The 21,440-nt window shown below is 36.9% G+C and overlaps 1 protein-coding gene across 6 annotated transcripts in view; it reads right to left on the reverse strand.

Moving 5' to 3' along the window:
- VPS45 (vacuolar protein sorting 45 homolog) overlaps nucleotides 1–21,328 on the reverse strand; it is a 67,137-nt gene extending 45,809 nt beyond the window's left edge. For 3 of the 6 annotated variants that reach the window (XM_082361749.1, XM_082361747.1, XM_082361745.1), the window contains exons 1-10: nucleotides 21,192–21,328; nucleotides 20,418–20,552; nucleotides 11,171–11,231; nucleotides 7,205–7,284; nucleotides 6,067–6,135; nucleotides 5,808–5,945; nucleotides 5,259–5,369; nucleotides 2,878–3,012; nucleotides 2,325–2,438; nucleotides 1,742–1,909 (exon numbers count right to left, since the gene is read on the reverse strand). In XM_082361749.1, coding sequence (XP_082217875.1) covers nucleotides 1,742–1,909; nucleotides 2,325–2,438; nucleotides 2,878–3,012; nucleotides 5,259–5,369; nucleotides 5,808–5,945; nucleotides 6,067–6,135; nucleotides 7,205–7,284; nucleotides 11,171–11,231; nucleotides 20,418–20,552; nucleotides 21,192–21,284 — 1,104 coding nt within the window. In that variant the 5' untranslated portion in view covers nucleotides 21,285–21,328. Of the gene's footprint in view, nucleotides 1–1,741; nucleotides 1,910–2,324; nucleotides 2,439–2,877; nucleotides 3,013–5,258; nucleotides 5,370–5,807; nucleotides 5,946–6,066; nucleotides 6,136–7,198; nucleotides 7,285–11,170; nucleotides 11,232–20,417; nucleotides 20,553–21,191 lie in introns of all 6 variants that reach the window. The other 3 variants (XM_082361748.1, XM_082361746.1, XM_082361744.1) reach the window with 1 other exon arrangement.
- Nucleotides 21,329–21,440: the final 112 nt, after the last annotated feature.

Consider the following 21,440-nt stretch of genomic DNA (forward strand, 5'->3'; position numbering starts at 1 on the left):
AACAGCTATTTCCCAAAGGACTCTCATTCCCAAGTTACTTACTGTCAGTGATACCACATTTTGCCACTTCTCAGGAATTTTGGAATTATCTCTGATTTGTTCTGTCTTGTTATCCTTATATCTAATCTGTCACTAAATAGTTATTTTCTCCCTTTGAAATGTCTTTCATATTTGCCCTTCTGTACATTTTTACTACTATCACTATGAGTCTTCTAGCCTCTCTGACTTTAAATTTTTTCATCTCCAAAGCATCCTTACTAGATTAAATTTCCTAAAATACTGCTTTCATCATATCAACTTCTACATAAGACTCTACACTGGATCTCTTTGCCTATCTCAGCAAGTACAAATCCCCCTTACAAGCGTCTTCATAAACTAGTTCCTGTTTACCAATTCAATTTTATCTCCTATGTCTCTTGCACACCCACACCCACTCTCAACAGGTCATGCTGTTTATTATTTTCTGCATAGCTCTGCATCTTTTCTTTGCTGAAATCCTCCTCCAGATTCTATTCATTATTTATGGTCCATCTTAATATAACCTTCTCTAAGAAACTGTCCCTAATAACCTCAAATCTTATTATAGTCAGTACCACAATTTTGACTTAATTAAATATTAATGTGAAACACTGCCTAATTGTTACTCATGCTTTAGTTTTGTCTCTTCAACTTATACTGTAAATTTCATGAGGCTAGGGTTTGATTATGTCACTTTTTTCTAAAATCCTCTGATAGCTCTCATCATTTTAAGATTAAAGCCCAACCTCCTTTCAATGGCCATAACCAGGCCTCAATCTGTCCTTCTGGCTTATCTAAGACCACTCCTCATCTTATATCCAGCACTGGCTACATTGAATTAGTCTCTGTTCCCTTAAAAAAAATTTTTTTTTTTTTTCACATCTCCATGCCTGCATTCCCTCTGCTGAGAATTTCCTTCCTTTTCTCTGGTTGGTGCACTTCTACTTATTTACTTGTCCGGAACCAAACCTAATATCATCGTCTCTAAGAAGCTCTAAGAAGACTCATCCTTAGGGAAAACAGTTGTCCTTCCTCTGTATTTCCATATCCCTTTGTAATACCTCTAGTATAGCACTTATTGCATATATTATAATTCCTGGTTTAAATTTCTTTCTCCCCTACTAAAATGTGAACTTTTTTTTTTTTTTTTAATGTGAACTTTTTGAGGAAAAGGATGGTATCTTATTCATTTTTGTACCACTAGATCCTCACAGCACCATGAACATGGAGCAGGCATTCACATGTTTGTGGAATAAACAGCAGATGTTCAATAATAAAAACCTAGATAATGCATTTTAATATATTATATCTTTAAAATCTTCCTAACAACGCTGTGAGATAAATATCATTATACTTATTTAACAAATGAGGAAAATGGCTCAGAGATTAAGCCAACAGCTCTAGGTCACAAAGCCAGCAGTGGCAAATCAAACACTGACATTCAGATCTTCTGATTTTAGTCTAGCATTCTTTCTAGTTGACTAGGCTGCCCTCCTAAACAATTAATTGCCTGAACCCTTTGAGATTGCACATTTTTCTTCTACTATCCCTCTTATCATACATCTATCTTAAATAATACTAATTTGTGTTCTTGTCTCAACTCCCTCTTACACTGTAAATTCCATGTTGGTTAAGAAGGATTACTTGCCTTTGTATCTCTTGCTCTGCCTGGCACAGTGCCTTACACATAGTAGGTGCTCATCAAATTGTATTGAATAGATACCTGGAGAGCACTAGAATGGTCATTTTGACAGGCCAGTTCTTGCTCAACCTCCGAAACCTCCAGCAGATTCCGCTCACTGACCAACCGAGACAGCTCTCCAACCACTGTCACGTGCTTTGATACAGTTCCAGACATCTTCTTGAATTGTGGGTAATTCTCAACAAAGGCCTGCCATGGGAAAAACATCAGTTGGGGGTTCTGTTATTTCTTGATGAGGATAGGCATGTATGAAGAAGGAAAAAACAAAAAAAAAAGGCAGAGATTATTCTTCTGCCCAGACTAAGGCATCTAATACTTTCAGTCACATGGCATTTTGTTATGCTTAAGAAGAGAAGAATGAGTATATGTCAGTAGACTGAGTCTTTAAATAGTCCAAATATGACTGATGAATGGAAAGAAGTACATGGCTTATTATGAAGTTTTCACTACATTTTTTCCCAAAGAGAAGTATTACAGAAAATAATCTCAAACCAAACAAAAGGAATCAAGGCAGAAATCAGACCCAGAATAGTACAGAAATGCTGATTACATGAATAGTTCCAAAGTCTTGCATGTTAATCATCCATGTACATGTTCAATTTACCTTCATGTCTGCTATTGATTCTAGTTTTTGCTGTTCTTTTGGTTTCTTCTTCTGAAAGTCTTCCATGAGATTCTTTATGTTGCTACCAATCTCAGCAAAGTTCAGGTACATATTCTATGAAAAAGGAAGTTGGAAACACAGTTCTATCAACAAGTCTGACTTTCAGACAATTTAAAAGAAGTGAAAAAGAACACTGAATACAGTTAGAACTGAAGGGCAAGAAAATTTCATTATCATTACCAAATCTGGATATTGGCCAGGACACTGGTGATGAATACCATTACCATTTTCACAAAGGGCTAAGGACAGGAGGGAAGTAAATAAATTGGGTTCTAATTTTAAAAGTACAAAACTAAGTATGTGATTACTGTGAAAAAATACTGTTAAAGGGTCAGAAAAAAGTCTGCCTTCCCTTGAGATGCAGTTTATCTACAGGATGCCTCTGTCATCCTTCTACATGAAATCCCAAACCTGCTCTCATTCTAACAAATCAATATTAACCTTCTTACATAAAAACAACTAAAAAAATTTAAAAGAATTTTAAACCACTTACGTTAGCGTAGAATTCATCATTTTCAGCAGATAGGACCACCTCTCTCAAGTCTTTACTGATCCCTGGCACTCTGGAAAGATCAATCCGATTGTTGTTTATGCCCAGTAGTTCATGGACCATGGCCTGATATGTCCACTAAATAAAGAATTATGACAAAAAAAGAAATTGGTAACTGACAAAACATGGAAATAGTAAACATTCAGGAAAACAAATAAAAACTGATAACATTCTTAGTAACTAGTCTTGTTTACATGGAGGTTCTCTATTTAGCTCAAATTTTATTAATATTTTGAGCTATACTAAGCATTAAGATTGTCATTTTAATTGGTTAAACATCTGAAAGTCAAAATACTTTTAGATTTCACACTTTTGGAAGAAGGGCAGCCAGATTAATATTCCTGATAGAAAGAAAACAAATTAGATCTATCATTAGCTCCAACTTTTGTCTGTGAATTAAGAGTATATTTTTGGCTTCATAGATAGGGCTATATTGGTACTGCAGTTACAAGCTGTACCATTTTCTGTACACTTCTGTGGTTTTCTGCAGCATGAGAAGTGTGCTCTTGCAGATCTGAGTGGTGCTATATTTATCCTGGGAACACTAATATTACCAGAAAAAAACCTTGTGAGTTGATCAAAACACACATATTCAGAAGCTTGCCTCTGAATCCATTTTACTTTATAGCTTTACTTAATATGCATTGTGAAGAAGGACCAGTTTCCAGTCTTACAAAATGGGAACTTATTTCGTAAAACTGGAAAGGAGAAACCCCCAAATTTGCCTTCTCACCTTTTATGGAGAACAGGTTACTTTTAGTCACAGGTCCATTAGAGAAAACTAAGTATTTTCCAGCAAATTACCCTCTAAATCTAAACACTAGATTTGTTAAAATAACTTCAGAGGTTATAAAAGTAGGTGCTTTATTTCCTAAAATATTTGCCAATGAGTCCTTGAAAAAGCAAGTTTCATTATAGCATTTAAAGTAAGTACAACAAAATGTTTTATGCTTCCATAGACAGCATCCTCTGCATGCTTTTGCCATTAGCACATACTTCATAATTAAAATGATGTTTACTTTCTCCTCATTGGATCATGAACTCTTTGAAAGCAGAGACTGTACCTTTTAACCTTTTATCTCTAGTACTTAATACAGTACCTGGCACATAATAGGTCCTCAGTGAAATTTGTTGAATGAATGATTGCTTTTCTTTGGGAAGCTAAATTATAAGCAATTATTTTTCTTTCTACTTTTTTATATCGTCAAAATTTCTTTAGTTATATTATTAAAATGTATATAAAATATGTAACATATAATATGTAATATATAGAATATTATTAAGTTATATTACTTTGAATTTTAGGAATATAAGGCTATCTATCATATCATAGAGAAGTTGCATTCCACAGCACAGATTTCCCCTAGCATTAACATTATTATAAGCTGGGATGGAACTGAAATATAGACTGTGCCTTTTCCTATAAATTTAAAGTCACTATTAATAAAGTGTCTACAAAGTGTAAGGCACTGTGCTTGTATTCACAGAAGAACAAACATTAGTAAGACACAGTCTGCCTTGAAGGAATGTATAACCTAGGAGACTGTGAAAACAATCAAAGGTACAACATAGAAAGTGCAGCATGAGACATAAGATGTTTCAAAAACACTTAAAAGATGTTTCAAGTGGTTTTAAAGGATAAGAATTTTGAGAGGTGAAGATGGGAAGAGAATGTATTCCAAACATGCCAGAGTTCAAAGAGAGGTCACAACATGAATAAAATGATGGCAGGAAATCCTGAGGTATAGCTACACAGTAGTGAGCTGCAGGTTTTCTATAACGTTGAGCCTACATTGTGAAGGCTCATGGACGCCAAGTTCAGGAGTCTGTATTTCATCCAGTAGGCAAATGGGAAACAATTAAGATTTTTAAGCCAGGAGTAATAGGATCAGAACTGTGCTATAGTAAAAGTAATTTAACAACATTGTGTCCGTGAGATACGTTAGAGTGGAGAGAAATTAAAAGTGGGGAATCAAGAAGATGACTATTTGAGGATTCCTATAAGAGATTAGATACACCAAGATAATGGCAATATGAATGGAAAAGAACAGACACTGGAAAAGTAGAATCTACAGAACCCAGAAGTTGCCTTAATTAGGGATGGTGGCAGAAAGGGACAGGAAGGATGAGGCAGAAGAAAGAGCTGAAGATGACTGTGGCTGGAAGAACACTGATACCAGAATGCTAGGAAACACAAGGCAAAAACAAGAATAGCTGAAAATAAGGAGGCAAATAAATGGACCATGTTGTTCATTTCCACATCTGCATTTTGATGAATACCACTTGAAATCATCCTTTCATTATGCTAACAAAGGGCTCTGCACCTGGTTTAGCAATGGGGTGATGGCATCATCGCAGCGATCTAAAATAAGTAGCAATGGAGGAACCTCAGTCCGCCGGAATTCAAACAGTTCATATTCTTTAGTTATCACTTGCTGTGGGTAAGAGAGAAAGACGGTTTGGTGAACCAATTAGTAGCAGATAGAGACGATATAAATAGAAAATTAATACACAAAAACCACATTTAACAATAGTTTCTTGCACTTTCATAGGCCTTCCATAAAAGGATTCAAAAGCTTGACAAAGTTTAGTAGCATTCTGTTTAAGGGGTTAGGATTTGAAACTCTATTTTACAAGCGGTTTAATAGGATCAAAAGAAGTTAAGTAGCTTGCAAATGTTTCTTGGGTTAAACCTAAGAATCTTAGCTCTAATTTGTTGCTTTTGGTCTTGAATTACAAATGCCTACCTCTTTGCCAGTAAACCTAACACATCATCTCCTTAGTTTTAGATAAAACATTCCTTTAATTTCTGAAATATGAAAAAGAAATGAATGGTCTTGATGTTTTGGAACTGGAGATAGAGAATGCCATACCTTAACGCATTCTGCAAGTCTCTTTGCTGTCTCTGATGAAAGCTGGTAACGAATCATGGGACATTTCTTCAGAGATAAAAGGAGAGCTGTCAGTCCTTGAGTTGCTCTGGATAGTTGGACTGGATCCCAATTTCGACCCTTTTTGTTAAAACATATATTCAGAGAAAATATTTGAATTTTATCTTACAAGTCCAATTACTTACTGAATTAACTCCTACCTGATAAATAAACTTAAAAAAAAAATCCTTTCTTTCCATACCTGGCAGCACCCCAGAATATTGAGGGAAAACAAATGTGGATTCACAGCAATGTAATCACCATAAAATTCCTGCAAACAAAGCACCAGGATCAGTCAGTCATTCCATAAACTCCTAACTGTATCATGCAATAATATTTTTCATATGTGATATAATACTATGTGATACAATCAAATTTGAGGAAATGCAGGTATAAAAGAGAAAAACTGATCAATTAACAATTGAGTAACAATAGTCAATGTGAGCGAATTAATAAGATAATCATAAAATAGTAGCAATAATAATAAATCTTTAACAAAAAAACCAAAAAAACAAAGTTGTATAAATATACATATCATACTTAAGGAGATTTATCAATTAGTAAAAATAAAACACTGCTGAAGATATACAATGTTACACTCAGTTAGATGAATAAGAACTTTGCTGTCCAGTGTATTCTCATGAGGGAGAATATGATTTAAAATAGGTCATTCTTTTTTCATTCATTTATCACCTAGCACATTCTCCTGAAAATCCAAAACTTGTTTATTTGCTTCCCTGAGGACTATATTCTTCACTTAGGTGATAAATGTATTCAAACATCTATGATAAATGTATTCAAGAACACTAAAGGGTTTAAGAAGGAAAAGGTAACATGAAATGTTCTAATGTGAAGTATTACATAGCATGCAGTATAAATATTTAGGAGTTTCAAGTTTTAACCTAATGACAAATCTGCTTACTACTTCCCAAAGCAAGATAATCACAAACAGAACTTTAAGAAACCTCATTCACATCCTTTACTTCCTATTCTCTCCCAATCAGACATAAACTATAACTGTTTAGATGAATATTCTTATAGTATAGCTCATAAAACTAGCATAAGACATATCTGACTCTGTCCCCAACCCTGTGAAACCCTCCCTACCAACCCAGTACCTTTCCAATCTCCTCATTCCCACTGCCTCCTTTAATTCTATTCCCACTCAATTTGATACCTCTTCCAAACTTTCTAAATATGAGTATAGTCTGGTGCAATGCACATTTGTTGTGTCTGATCAATAGCTTCCTTTCTTATGAGACAACACCTTCCTTATTTTTAGACTCAAATCTTTAGAAAGGGCCAATATAAGATATGTATTAGAGGACCAATACCTTTACCTGAACCTCAGCCACAACTTCCTGTTCATCAGCTTCAGCTAATGACTTCACATCACTCTTGCTGATCACATTACTGAAATCTGAAACAGACATATAAGTTGTGGTTGACTCAGAGGAGATCATCTCTGCTGCAATTAGACATAAATGGGCCTGACAGTTAAAGTCTAATGACTAAGTGAAATTTAGTATACATTGTGGTATATGTCAAACACCTTCACATTGGAATGAACAGCACAAATACGTTTAAATCTGTAAATTCATAATACTTAAAAAAAAAAAAAAAAAAAGGGAACCACCATTGTAGGCATTGGAGGATGCTAGGGAACCAAATCATTATATTGAAAATAGCAAATACTGGGAAAGAAGTAAGCTTTTATCCTTTTATATGCAAACTGTACCACCAGATAACCAAACGGTAGATGAGGGGAAACTCCTCTTTTAAGAAATTTTCCAGCTAAAAAGCAAAGAAGGAATGATAATGATAGAATTAAAACACCATCATTTTGGGACTTCCCTGTTGGCACAGTGGTTAAGAATCCGCCTGCCAATGCAGGGGACACGGGTTCGAGCCCTGGTCTGGGAAGATCCCACATGCCATGGAGCAACTAAGCTCGTGCGCCAAAACTACTGAGCCTGCACTCTAGAGCCCGCGAGTGACAACTACTGAAGCCCACGCGCCACAACTACTGAAGCCCATGTGCCTAGAGCCGGTGCTCAGCAACAAGAGAAGCCACCGCAATGAGAAGCCCGCGTACCGCAACGAAGAGAAGCCCCCGCTCGCCGCAACTAGGGAAAACCCACGCACAGCAACGAAGACCCAACACAGCCAAAAATAAATAAATTAAATAAATAAATTTATAAAAAAAAAAAGCAAAACAAAACACCATCATTTTTTTCAACCCCTAATGAATCAATGGATGGAACTAGGCATTGGGCATTGACCTCTGCTAGTATCATAGTAAGAGACAATCAGTGGAAGCACACAACACTACCTATGAAATATTCTCGTCAAAAAGAAATCAAATCTGAATCTAATTAAGCCTCTGTATCCAAGTACCAATTTACAAGAACTAGAGGACAGAGGGAACATTTTAAATTGCAAAGAACATGTTAAAATACCCCATGCAGACGCAATCAGCAAGATCCAGGCTGTGGGAAACTTTAATAGAACAATGTAGTTTCTTCAATAAATAGACTGCATGGGGGTTGGGGTAGAGAGAGGACTTATAGAAGATTAAAGAAACTTAAACAACATATCAACCAATAGCAATGTGTGGACCTTACTATGATCCTGATTCAAACAAACAGTGGTGAAAAAAAAAGGCATGAAAGAATCTGAAATTTGAACACTGAATGAATATTTGAATAAATAGGAATTTTTTTCATTATTTGGATATAATAATGGTACTTTTTAAAACAAGTCCTTATCATTTAGAGATGCACATGGAAATATTTATGGATGAAATCATGTGATGTCTTAGATTATCTTCAATATAATATTGATGGGGGAGTAGATAGCAGTATAGCTAAAACAAGATTGGCTATGGTACGATAATTGTAGAAACTGGGTGATGGGTACATTGGGATTTATTAGACTATTCTATTTTTACATATTTGAAAACTTCCATAATAAAGAAGTTTTTTTTTAAATAAAGGAAGGGAGGAGCCTGTTATACAAGAGTATACAAAAATAGAATTATTAAAAAATGACATGAGCAGAAGGCCAGTTTTGTGCTAATTAATATAAATTGTGCTGAAAGTCTGTAAAGAATAAAATCACCATATATAAACTCATTTTAGTTTATTTCAATCAAATAAAACTGTGAAATTGATTGCTCCACCCAAGACATTTCAACAGTCCATTTTTCCTAGGCTTTAGTGCTAACTACTTTAACATATATAATTTTTTTCGACTTCATAGATTTACAGCCCAAATCAAACAAACTGTACAACCAGAAGAGTAAATATTAGACTTATTATTGGTTATTAATCTCAACCACTGCATCAAATAACTCTTTTCAGAGGAAAAGGGAGTCTTTCATCTCATGATCTATTCAATTTTTAGCTAAGAGACTCAGCAAAACAGTAATTTTGTTAGATGTCCAGATAAATTTGACAGCATGGGGAATCAATCTCTCTCTCTCTATAAATATATGTGTGTGTATGTGTGTCTATGTGTGTCATTGAATACAAAAGTTTTTATACTTTCCTATCCTCAGTACCTAGCTTGTAATCAGACTTAAAAAATACTGGAATGACTACACACCTAGCAGGATGGCTAAAATGAAAAACAGGGACAACACTAAATGCTTGTGAGGATACAAAGAAATTAGATCACCTGTACACTGCTAATGGAAATGTAAAATGGCATAGTCATGCCAGAAAACATTTAGCAGTTTCTTAAAACACTAAACATGCAACTACCATATGACCCAGCAATTGCTCCCTGGGTATTATTTATTACAGAGAAATAAAGACTTATGTTCACACAAAAACCTATACACAAATATTTATAACAACTTTATTTGTATTAGCCCAAACTAGAAACAACTCAGATGTCCTTCAACAGGTGAACAGTTAAACAAATTGTGGTACATCCATACCATGGAATACTACTCAGTAATTAAAAAAAAAAAAAAAAAGGACTTCCCTGGTGGCGCAGTGGTTAAGAATCTGCCTGCCAATGCAGGGGACACAGGTTTGAGCCCTGGGCCGGGAAGATCCCACATGCCGCGGAGCAATTAAGCCTGTGCACCACAACTAATGAGCCTGTGCTCTAGAGCCCGTGAGCCACAACTACTGAGCCTGCGTGCCACAACTACTTAAGCCCATGCACCTAGAGCCCATGCTCTGCAACAAGAGAAGCCACCGCAATGAGAAGCCTGCACACCGCAATGAAGAGTAGCCCCCGCTTGCAGCAACTAGAGGAAGCCCGTGCACAGCAACAAAGACCCAATGCAGCCAAAGATAAAATCAAACAAATTTAAAAAAATAAAAGAAAATAAAAAAAGAAAAAAAAAACCTTAATTGAAAAAGAAAACCCATGATTATTAGCCAAAAATAAAACAATTACAAAAACAAAAGTAGGATGACAGAAAAGAATACAATTGCCTGTTTTTACCTCCTGGGGTTGTTTTAAGGGCTGAATAAAATATGAGAGAGTTCTTATAAACTACAGTGTCTTATCACAAATGTTAATTTTTTGTACCATTATTAAATTGTAGTATATGCGGAAGAAAGTATATATCTTAGACCATAGTTTAAGCCCTAAAACTCCAAAGCCTTCAAGTAAACAATACAAATGCTATGAAGATCAATAATGACATCTAGAGGAGAAAAGATGTAACTTCCAAAGCAGAATGTATTACATTAAAAAAATCCATATAAATTGTATAGTAACCACAAACCCAGTTTATTTCCAGGCCTCCACCCCCTTTCCTCTCCCCAAAAGTTATGCAAATAGGAGATATCTACCTGATGACTTGTACTTTCAAGTATTACATAAAGTTGCAAAGAGAAGTAGACTGTTTTCATCTGGTATGTAAAGTAAATCTCTGCTTTTCCAACAAACTCAAGTATATCCTCCCTCCAAATAAATAAATCAGCTTCTATGCCTCAGTTCATAAGAGTGTAAAATAGAAATAAGTATACATACTTTTTTGGCAAAGGTGGAATGTGAAAGTTGACTACTTATAACTTTTGACTTATAAAGAAACTTGAAGGGCAAAGTAAAACTTAAAAAAAAATTTGTTTTTAACCTAAGCAGTCTATGATGAGTGGAAATCACATTTAGCTCTCAGAAACAGAATGTTGGTCCAACACTTTTAATACTTGGAAAGGACAAAAAAACTTACCAGACTCTTACAGTGATGGATTCAATTAACTTACCGATGATATGAAGTACCCAATAGAACATATTAGCTAGGATTTAGTTACATGATTGAACAGGTGAAATAACATACTTACAAATAAAATATATACTGTATTTGGGTCTTCGGAGCTCCTGAATCAGATAATCCACATTCTCCTAGAAAAGAACAAGCAAACAAAATATGAGAACTGCTTAAGTGAAAAAGTAATAAATACGTATCATCCACTGATTTATTTAAGTATTTACTGAGTGCCTACTGTGTGCTGAGGTCTAGATTAAGTGTGTGTATGTTGGGAGGGGTGAGGGCTGAGGATAAAAAAGAGACACATTAAATATAATGATCAGGAATCATATATAACATTAACTAGCTGCACTGCCTTGGCCAAATTAAGATTAAAAAACATAAAGGACATAGATGTTGAAATATAACATAAGATAGATAATAATTCTGCAAATTTGCCTCAAGCTGTTTGCTTATAAATTTTATTCATCTGATCAAAATTCTTATGTGGAACATCAAAATGTGTCTAGTCCTTTAAAAACCAACATTCAAGAGAAAATATAGGGGCTTCCCCAGTGGCACAGTGGTTGAGAATCCACCTACCAATGCAGGGGACATGGGTTCGATCCCTGGTCCGGGAAGATTCCACATGCCGCGGAGCAACTAAGCTCGTGTGTCACAACTACTAAGCCTGTGCTCTAGAGCTCGTGAGCCACAACTACTGAGCCCACGTGCCGCAACTACTGAAGCCCGCACGCCTAGAGCCCGTGCTCCACAATGAGAGAAGCCACTGCAATGAGAAGCCCGCGCACTGCAACGAAGAGTAGCCCCCGCTCACCTCAACTAGAGAAAGCCCGCGCGCAGCAACAAAGACCCAACACAGCCAAAAATAAATAAATAAATAAAATAAATTAAAAAAAAAAAAAAGAGAAAATATAGTTAAATATATTCACTTGGGCTTTTAACTAATTGGGACCAGAGGCTGCAGAACTTCAATATTTGTGAAGTATTTGCAAACAGTAGGCTAAGACCTTTTGTATAATTACATTATTTAAAAATAAAACATGAAATTTAGAACTAAAAAACAGTTGATTTTCAAATGGTCAAAACATAATAATTCCAATTACATACGATCATAATGCAGGTCTTATCTACTTTTGATACCATAACATATGGTTAAATTTCAGTATAAAGTTGATCCCCAAATTATACATGATATAAAATATCATTTTTGAATGTTAAAAAAACATACATTTCCTTACAGAATTAAAAGTAATGTAAGCAATACATATTGCTTGTGAAATGGGAAAAAGACTTTAACAACTGTCATTTAAATTTAAAAAACACATTAAAAATTAACTTTATAATGTAATCTTAAGGAAAAATTGTTTTTAACAACACATTTGAGTTTGAGAGAACATACGTATGGCGCTGAAAGAGCTTCTCTAATAAAAAATGTTAGGAAATGATGGACTGATAATCTCTAAGATCCCTCCCAGAGCCAAAATTTCATGACTAATATGAAGCAATTGGAAACTACTGTATCAAAGAATTAATTGATGTATTAATTAATTCAGGAACTATTTATTGAGTATCCATTATGTGGCAGGCATTGGGGACATAACAGTGTGAAAATACGGACATCATCTCTGCTCTCCTGGAGCTTACTGCTGGTAGGCGAGACATATTAATTAATCACACAAACCATATGAGACTTCAACCACAACAAGTAATAGGGAGAGGAAGATGGTGCTATAAGTGTTTATGAGAGGGGGGTTTGACCTGGTCAGCAAGGCCAGGAAAGATTTGCTTGAGGGAGTGAAAATGTTCCAGGCAAAGAGAAGAACCTGTGCAAAGGTCCTGCAGCATGACAGAATATAGTGGACTGAAAGATTAGTGTGGCTAAGAGCAAAAAGGGGAATGGTTTGAAATGAGGCTATAGAAATAGTAGGAGCTAGACCATACAGGGCCTTGCAGGCCACACTTAATGGAGTTTTGTCTTTATCATAAAAGCAATGAGAAATCATTCAAGGATTTCAAGTGTGGTGACATGGTCAGATTTGTATATTGGAAAGTAGATAATGTACAAGTACTGGAGTTAAGAACATGAATATAAAACAAGAGAATATACAAAATAAGATTGAAATAGTAAAGGATTTTTAAAGCAGGACTCAAGTTAGATTTAGAAGATGATGGATGAAAACTGACAGAAGGCTAAAGAATCTTTAATCAGGGGAAGAGAACAAACAGAGGACAGGAATGAGCATGTAGAGGGATCATAAAAAGGCCTATCTGGCCGCAGTGGAGGAGCAGAGGTAGGACATAGGAGGTTGAATACATAAGGGCAGACCAGACCAGCTAATGGAGGGCTCTGAGGGCTACTAAATATAAATTTAATCATGGAAGTAAAATTGAGCCATTAAAGGTTCCTGAGCATAGATGTGAATAAAATGATAAAGACTCAAAACACTGATATAAGTATGTAAGATTAAATGGCAATGGTGGCCCTGAACCAAGATGGCGGAGTAGAAGGACATGCTCTCACTCCCTCTTGTGAGAACACCAAAATCACAACTAGCTGCTGGACAATCATCAACAGGAAGACACTGGAACTCACCAAAAAAGATACCCCACATCCAAAGACAAAGGAGAAGCCACAATGAGATGGTAGGAGGGGCGCAATCACAGTAAAATCAAATCCCATAACTGCTGGGTGGGTGACTCACAGACTGGAGAACACTTAGACCACAGAAGTCCACCCACTGGAGTGAAGGTTCTGAGCTCCACGTCAGGCTTCCCAACCTGGGGGTCCAGCAATAGGAGGAGGAATTCCTAGAGAATCAGACTTTGAAGGCTAGTGGGATTTGATTGCAGGACTTCGACAGGACTGGGGGAAACAGAGACTCCACTCTTGGAGGGCACACACAAAGTAGTGTGCATATCAGGACCCAGGGGAAGGAGCAGTGACCCCAGGGGAGACTGAACCAGACCTACCTGCTAGTGTGGGAGGGTCTCCTGCAGAGGCAGAGGGTGGCTGTGGCTCACCATGGGGGCAAGGACACTGGCAGCAGAAGTTCTGGGAAGTACTCCTTAGCGTGAGCCCTCCCAGAGCCTGTCATTAGCCCCACCAAAGAGCCCAGGTAGGCTCCAGTGTTGGGTTGCCTCAGGCCAAACAACCAACAGGGAGGGAACCCAGCCCCACCCATCAGCAGTCAAGCAGATTAAAGTTTTACTGAGCTCTGCTCACCAGAGCAACAGTCAGCTCTACCCACCACCAGTCCCTCCCATCAGGAAACTTGCACAAGCCTCTTAGATAGCCTCATCCACCAGAGGGCAGACAGCAGAAGCAGAAGTTCTTCTAACTACAATCCTGCAGCCTGTGGAACAAAAACCACATTCACAGAAAGATAGACAAAATGCAAAGGTAGAGGGCTACGTACCAGATGAAGGAACAAGATAAAACCCCAGAAAAACAACTAAATGAAGTGGACATAGGCAACCTTCCAGAAAAAGAATTCAGAATAATGATAGTGAAGATGATCAAGGACCTCAGAAAAGAATGGAGGCAAAGATCGAGAAGATGCAAGAAATGTTTAACAAAGACCTACAAGATTAAAGAACAAACAAACAGAGATGAACAATACAATAACTGAAATGAAAACTATACTAGAAGGAATCAATAGCAGAATAATTGAGGCAGAAGAACGGATAAGTGACCTGGAAGACAGAATGGTGGAATTCACTGCTGCAGAACAGACTAAAGAAAAAAGGATGAAAAGAAATGAAGACAGCCTAAGAGACCTCTGGGACAACATTAAACGCAACAACATTTGCATTACAGGTGTCCCAGAAGGAGAAGAGAGAGAGAAAGGACCCAAGAAAATATTTGAAGAGATTATAGTCGAAAACTTCCCTAACATGGGAAAGGAAATAGCCACCCAAGTCCAGGAAGCACAGAGAGTCCCATACAGGATAAACCCAAGGAGAAACACGCTGAGACACACAGTAATCAAATTGGCAAAAATTAAAGACAAAAAAAAATTATTGAAAGCAGCAAGGGAAAAACAACAAATAACATACAAGGGAACTCCCATAAGGTTAACAGCTGATTTCTCAGCAGAAACACTACAAGCCAGAAGCAAGTGGCATGATATACTTAAAGTGATGAAAAGGAAGAACCTACAACCAAGATTACTCTACCCAGCAAGGATCTCATTCAGATTCGATGGAGAAATCAAAAGCTTTACAGACAAGCAAAAGCTAAGAGAATTCAGCACCACCAAACCAGCTCTACAACAAATGCTAAAGGAACTTCTCTCAGCAGGAAATACAAGAGAAGAAAAGGACCTACAAAAACAAACCCAAAACAATTAAGAAGATGGTCATAGGAACATACATATCGATAATTACCTTAAACGTGAATGGATTAAACGCTCCAACCAAAAGACACAGGCTTGCTGAATGGATACAAAAACAAGACTCATATATATGCTGTCTATAATAGACCCACTTCAGACCTAGGGACACATACAGATTGAAAGTGAGGGGATGGAAAAAGATATTCCATGCAAATGGAAACCAAAAGAAAGCTCGAGTAGCAATACTCATATCAGATAAAATAGACTTTAAAATAAAGAATGTTACAAGAGACAAGGAAGGACACTACATAATGATCAAGGGATCAATCCAAGAAGAAGATATAACAATTATAAATATATATGCACCCAACATAGGAGCACCTCAATACATAAGGCAACTGCTAACAGCTATAAAAGAGGAAATTGACAGTAACACAATCATAGTGGGGGACTTTAACACCTCACTTACACCAATGGACAGATCATCGAAAATGAAAATAAATAAGGAAACACAAGCTTTAAATGACACAATAGACCAGATAGATTTAATTGATATTTATAGGACATTCCATCCAAAAACAGCAGATTACACGTTCTTCTCAAGTGTGCATGGAACATTCTCCAGGATAGATCACATCTTGGGTCACAAATCAAGCCTCAGTAAATTTAAGAAAATTGAAATCATATCAAGCATATTTTCTGACCACAACGCTATGAGATTAGAAATGAATTACAGGGAAAAAAACGTAAAAAACACAAACACATGGAGGCTAAACAATACGTTACTAAATAACCAAGAGATCACTGAAGAAATCAAAGAGGAAATCAAAAAATACCTAGAGACAAATGACAATGAAAACACGACGACCCAAGACTTATGGAATGCAGCAAAAGCAGTTCTAAGAGGGAAGTTTATAGCTATACAAGCCTACCTAAAGAAACAAGAAAAATCTGAAGTAAGCAACCTAACCTTACACCTAAAGCAACTAGAGAAAGAAGAACAAACAAAACCCAAAGTTAGCAGAAGGAAAGAAATCATAAAGATCAGAGTGGAAATAAATGAAATAGAAACAAAGAAAACAATAGCAAAGATCAATAAAACTAAAAGGTGGTTCTTTGAGAAGATAAACAAAATTGATAAGCCATTAGCCAGACTCATCAAGAAAAAGAGGGAGAGGACTCAAATCAATAAAATCAGAAATGGACTCATCTCTGCAGAATCTGGATAACTCTTCCCAAGATGGATTTGAACAGCACTGCAAGTGACATACTATTACAAAAAGAAACCTGGCAAGGCAAGATTATGTACAACCAGAGTCAAAAGAATATCCTCCAAGCATGGTTTGAACATGACCCTTACCCTGAAAAAGCAAGCAGGAAACAACTGGCCAAGGAAATTGGCATTCCAGAATCTAAAATTCAGATTTGGTTTAAAAACCACAGAGCAGGGACTTCCCTGGTGGCGCAGTGGTTAAGAATCCGCCTGCCAATGCAGCGGACACAGGTTCGGGCCCTGGTCCGGGAAGATCCCACATGCCGCGGAGCAGCTGGGCCCGTGCGCCACAACTACTGAGCCCATGTGCTACAACTACTGAAGCCTGCGCACCTGGAGCCCGTGCTCCGCAATGAGAGAGGCCACCGCAATGAGAGGCCTGCGCATCACAACGAGGAGTAGCCCCCGCTCACAGCAACTAGAGAAAGCCCAAACGCAGCAACGAAAACCCAACACTGCCATAAATAAATAAATAATAAAATAAATAAAATTAAAAAAAAAAATAAATAAATAAAATAAAATCAGAAATGAAAAAGGAGAAGTTACAACAGACACCACAGAAATACAAAGCATCCTAAGAGACTACTACAAGCAACTTTTTGCCAATAAAATGGACAACCTGGAAGAAATGGACAAATTCTTAGAAAGGTATAACCTTCCAAGACTGAACCAGGAAGAAACAGAAAATATGAACAGACCAATCACAAGTAATGAAATTGAAACTGTGATTAAAAATCTTCCAACAAACAAAAGTCCAGGACCAGATGGCTTCACAGGTGAATTCTATCAAACATTTAGAGAAGAGCTAACACCTATCCTTCTCAAACTCTTCCATAAAATTGCAGAGGAAGGAACACTCCCAAACTCATTCTATGAGGCCACCATCACCCTGATACCAAAACCAGAGAAAGATACTACAAAAAAAGAAAATTACAGACCAATATCACTGATGAATATAGTTGTAAAAATCCTCAACAAAATACTAGCAAACAGAATCCAACAACACATTAAAAGGATCATACACCACGATCAAGTGGGATTTATCCCAGGGATGCAAGGATTCTTCAATATATGCAAATCAATCAATGTGATACACCATATTAACAAATTGAAGAAGAAAAACCATATGATCATCTCAATAGATGCAGAAAAAGCTTTTGACAAAATTCAACACCCATTTATGATAAAAACTCTCCAGAAAGTGGGCATAGAGGGAACCTACCTCAACATAATAAAGGCCATATATGACAAACCCACAGCAAACATCATTCTCAATGGTGAAAAACTGAAAGCATTTCCTCGAAGATCAGGAACGAGACAAGGATGTCCACTCTCACCACTATTATTCAACATAGTTCTGGAAGTCCTAGCCACGGCAATCAGAGAAGAAAAAGAAATAAAAGGAATACAAATTGGAAAAGAAGAAGTAAAACTGTCACTGTTTGCAGATGACACGATACTATACATAGAGAATCCTAAAACTGCCACCAGAAAACTGCTAGAGCTAATTAATGAATATGGTAAAGTTGCAGGATACAAAATTAATGCACAGAAATCTCTTGCATTCCTATACATTAATGATGAAAAATCTGAAAGAGAAATTATGGAAACACTCCCATTTACCATTGCAACAAAACGAATAAAATACCTAGGAATAAACCTGCCTAGGGAGACAAAAGACCTGTACGCAGAAAACTATAAGACACTGATGAAAGAAATTAAAGATGATACCAGCAGATGGAGAGATATACCATGTTCTTGGATTGGAAGAATCAACATTGTGAAAATGACTATACTACCCAAAGCAATCTACAGATTCAATGCAATCCCTATCAAATTACCAATGGCATTTTTTACGGAGCTAGAACAAATCATCTTAAAATTTGTATGGAGACACAAAAGACCCCGAATAGCCAAAGCAGTCTTGAGGGAAAAAAACGGAGGTGGAGGAATCAGACTCCCTGACTTCAGACTATACTACAAAGCTACAGTTATCAAGACAATATGGTACTGGCACAAAAACAGAAACATAGATCAATGGAACAAGATAGAAAGCCCAGAGATAAACCCACGTACCTATGGTCAACTAATCTATGACAAAGGAGGCAAAGATATACAATGCAGAAAAGACAGTCTCTTCAATAAGTGGTGCTGGGAAAACTAGACAGCTACATGTAAAAGAATGAAATTAGAATATTCCCTAACACCATACACAAAAATAAACTCAAAATGGATTAGAGACCTAAATGTAAGACTGGACACTATAAAACTCTTAGAGGAAAACATAGGAAGAACACTCTTTGACATAAATCACAGCAAGATCTTTTTTGATCCACCTCCTAGAGTAATGGAAATAAAAACAAAAATAAACAAATGGGACCTAATGAAACTTCAAAGCTTTTGCACAGCAAAGGAAACCGTAAACAAGACGAAAAGACAACCCTCAGAATGGGAGAAAATATCTGTAAACGAAATCAACGGACAAAGGATTAATCTCCAAAATATATAAACAGCTCATTCAGCTCAATATTAAAGAAACAAACACCCCAATCCAAAAATGGGCAGAAGACCTAAATAGACATTTCTCCAAAGAAGACATACAGGTGGCCAAGAAGCACATGAAAAGCTGCTCAACATCACTAATTATTAGAGAAATGCAAATCAAAACTACAATGAGGTATCACCTCACACCAGTTAGAATGGGCATCATCAGAAAATCTACAAACAACAAATGCTGGAGAGGGTGTGGAGAAAAGGGAACCCTCTTGCACTGTTGGTGGGAATGTAAATTGATACAGCCACTATGGAGAACAATATGGAGGTTCCTTAAAAAACTAAAAATAGAATTACCATATGACCCAGCAATCCCACTACTGGGCATATACCCAGAGAAAACCATAATTCAAAAAGACACATGCACCCGAATGTTCATTGCAGCACTATTTACAATAGCCAGGTCATGGAAGCAACCTAAATGCCCATCGACAGATGAATGGATAAAGAAGATGTGGTACATATATACAATGGCATATTACTCAGCCATGCAAAGTAACAAAATTGGGTCATTTGTTGAGACGTGGATGGATCTAGAGACTGTCATACAGAGTGAAGTAAGTCAGAAAGAGAAAAACAAATATCATATATTAATGCATATATGTGGAAGCTAGAAAAATGGTACAGATGAACCGGTTTGCAGGGCAGAAATGGAGACACAGATGTAGAGAACAAACGTATGGACACCAAGGGGGGAAAGCCGTAGGGGGTGGTGGTGGTGGTGTGATGAATTGGGCGATTGGGATTGACATGTATACACTGATGTGTATAAAATTGATGACTAATAAGAACCTGCTGTATAAAAAAATAATTAAAATAAAATTCAAAAATTAAAAATAAATAAATAAATAAATGGCAATGGTGTTCAGTGTGATAGGTATGGAGGTTAATCCAGGAATAAAGTGACGTGGGTCTCTGTTAGTATAGTTAGTGGCTTTGGAAGTAGCTGAGAACCTTAAAGACATCTTGAAGGAAAAACTGGCTGTAAGCAGTGACTGAGATGTGGAAAGGAGGAGAATCATGGTTATAACTCTGATAAACCAGGATAATTATGATGCCACAGATGATGATAATATAAATTTATTTTGCCTTAATAATACTTCCAGATCATAGTGTGCTGTATTTGCCTAGGCAGACGGCAGCTGTTTATGTAGTACCTTTGTAGGTCGAAGAAAACAAATTGCTTTCAGGTGTTTCATGATCTCTCGATTTTGAGAATCAATGCGTTCAAAAAGGTACACTTCCTTCTGGAGAATTTCCGATTGTGTGTATACCATACTCACTATGCCGGTCTGTAAAGAAAAAGAATTAACTAATATTATGCTAGTCCAGAATAATAAGAACAAGCAGCCATACCTAAGCCTTAAAATTTTTTTTTCATTAATACTACTTAGTTGGATAACTTCAATACTAACATATGTAATAACATTTACTGAGCATCTAAAATAATAAGTAATGTACCACAAGGAAACGCTCTCTCTGAACACGGACAACCCATAAATTTGCAAATAAAAAATTTCCCATCACTTTAAAGAGTTCTTTTTTTAAATTTTGTAACCAATAAATAATAACCTGTCACCTCAGTTTGAGCCCTAACAGCTTTCCTTTAAAAACATAATGCTGAGTGGAAATAACAGGACCATCCCAAAGTCCTCCAAGTGCGCTGTCTTATATATTATTTCTTGGCAGAGGCATTTAGAAAACGATTTCTGATTTCAATAAATTGTTCTGGGTACAAGAACCTCTGGCAGTGGTTAGAGCCATTCAGACTGAAATCCTTCTAGGCAAGCTTTATACAACCTTTCAGTTCCACACTGAACTGACCCTCACTTATAAATCTTTAATTAAATACTAAATCCTACAGTGGAATGGGACCAGCTATTCCAAGGGAGGAGGGTTCCCTCACAAACACCGAGCAAAAGCAAACTCACCGTCTCTTTATCCATGAGAAGTACTTTCATGCCCGGTCCGCTGTCCTCTATCATTTTGGAAATGTACTGCTTCACAGCAAAAACCACGTTCATGGTGGCGAATTGACAGGTTAGCCCTATAGCTCTTCCCGCCCCCCGTTTTTCTTGCTAAATTAACCCCCGGCCTCTTGGCCGGATCTCAACAGCTTCCTCCCCGCCCGGCTTTGGCTTCCGGAAGTCCGGTCAGCTGTGGTCCTGGGAGTTGTAGTT

Source organism: Balaenoptera borealis (genome assembly GCF_965194805.1).
Source record: "Balaenoptera borealis genome assembly, chromosome: 1".
Lineage (NCBI taxonomy): Eukaryota > Metazoa > Chordata > Mammalia > Artiodactyla > Balaenopteridae > Balaenoptera > Balaenoptera borealis.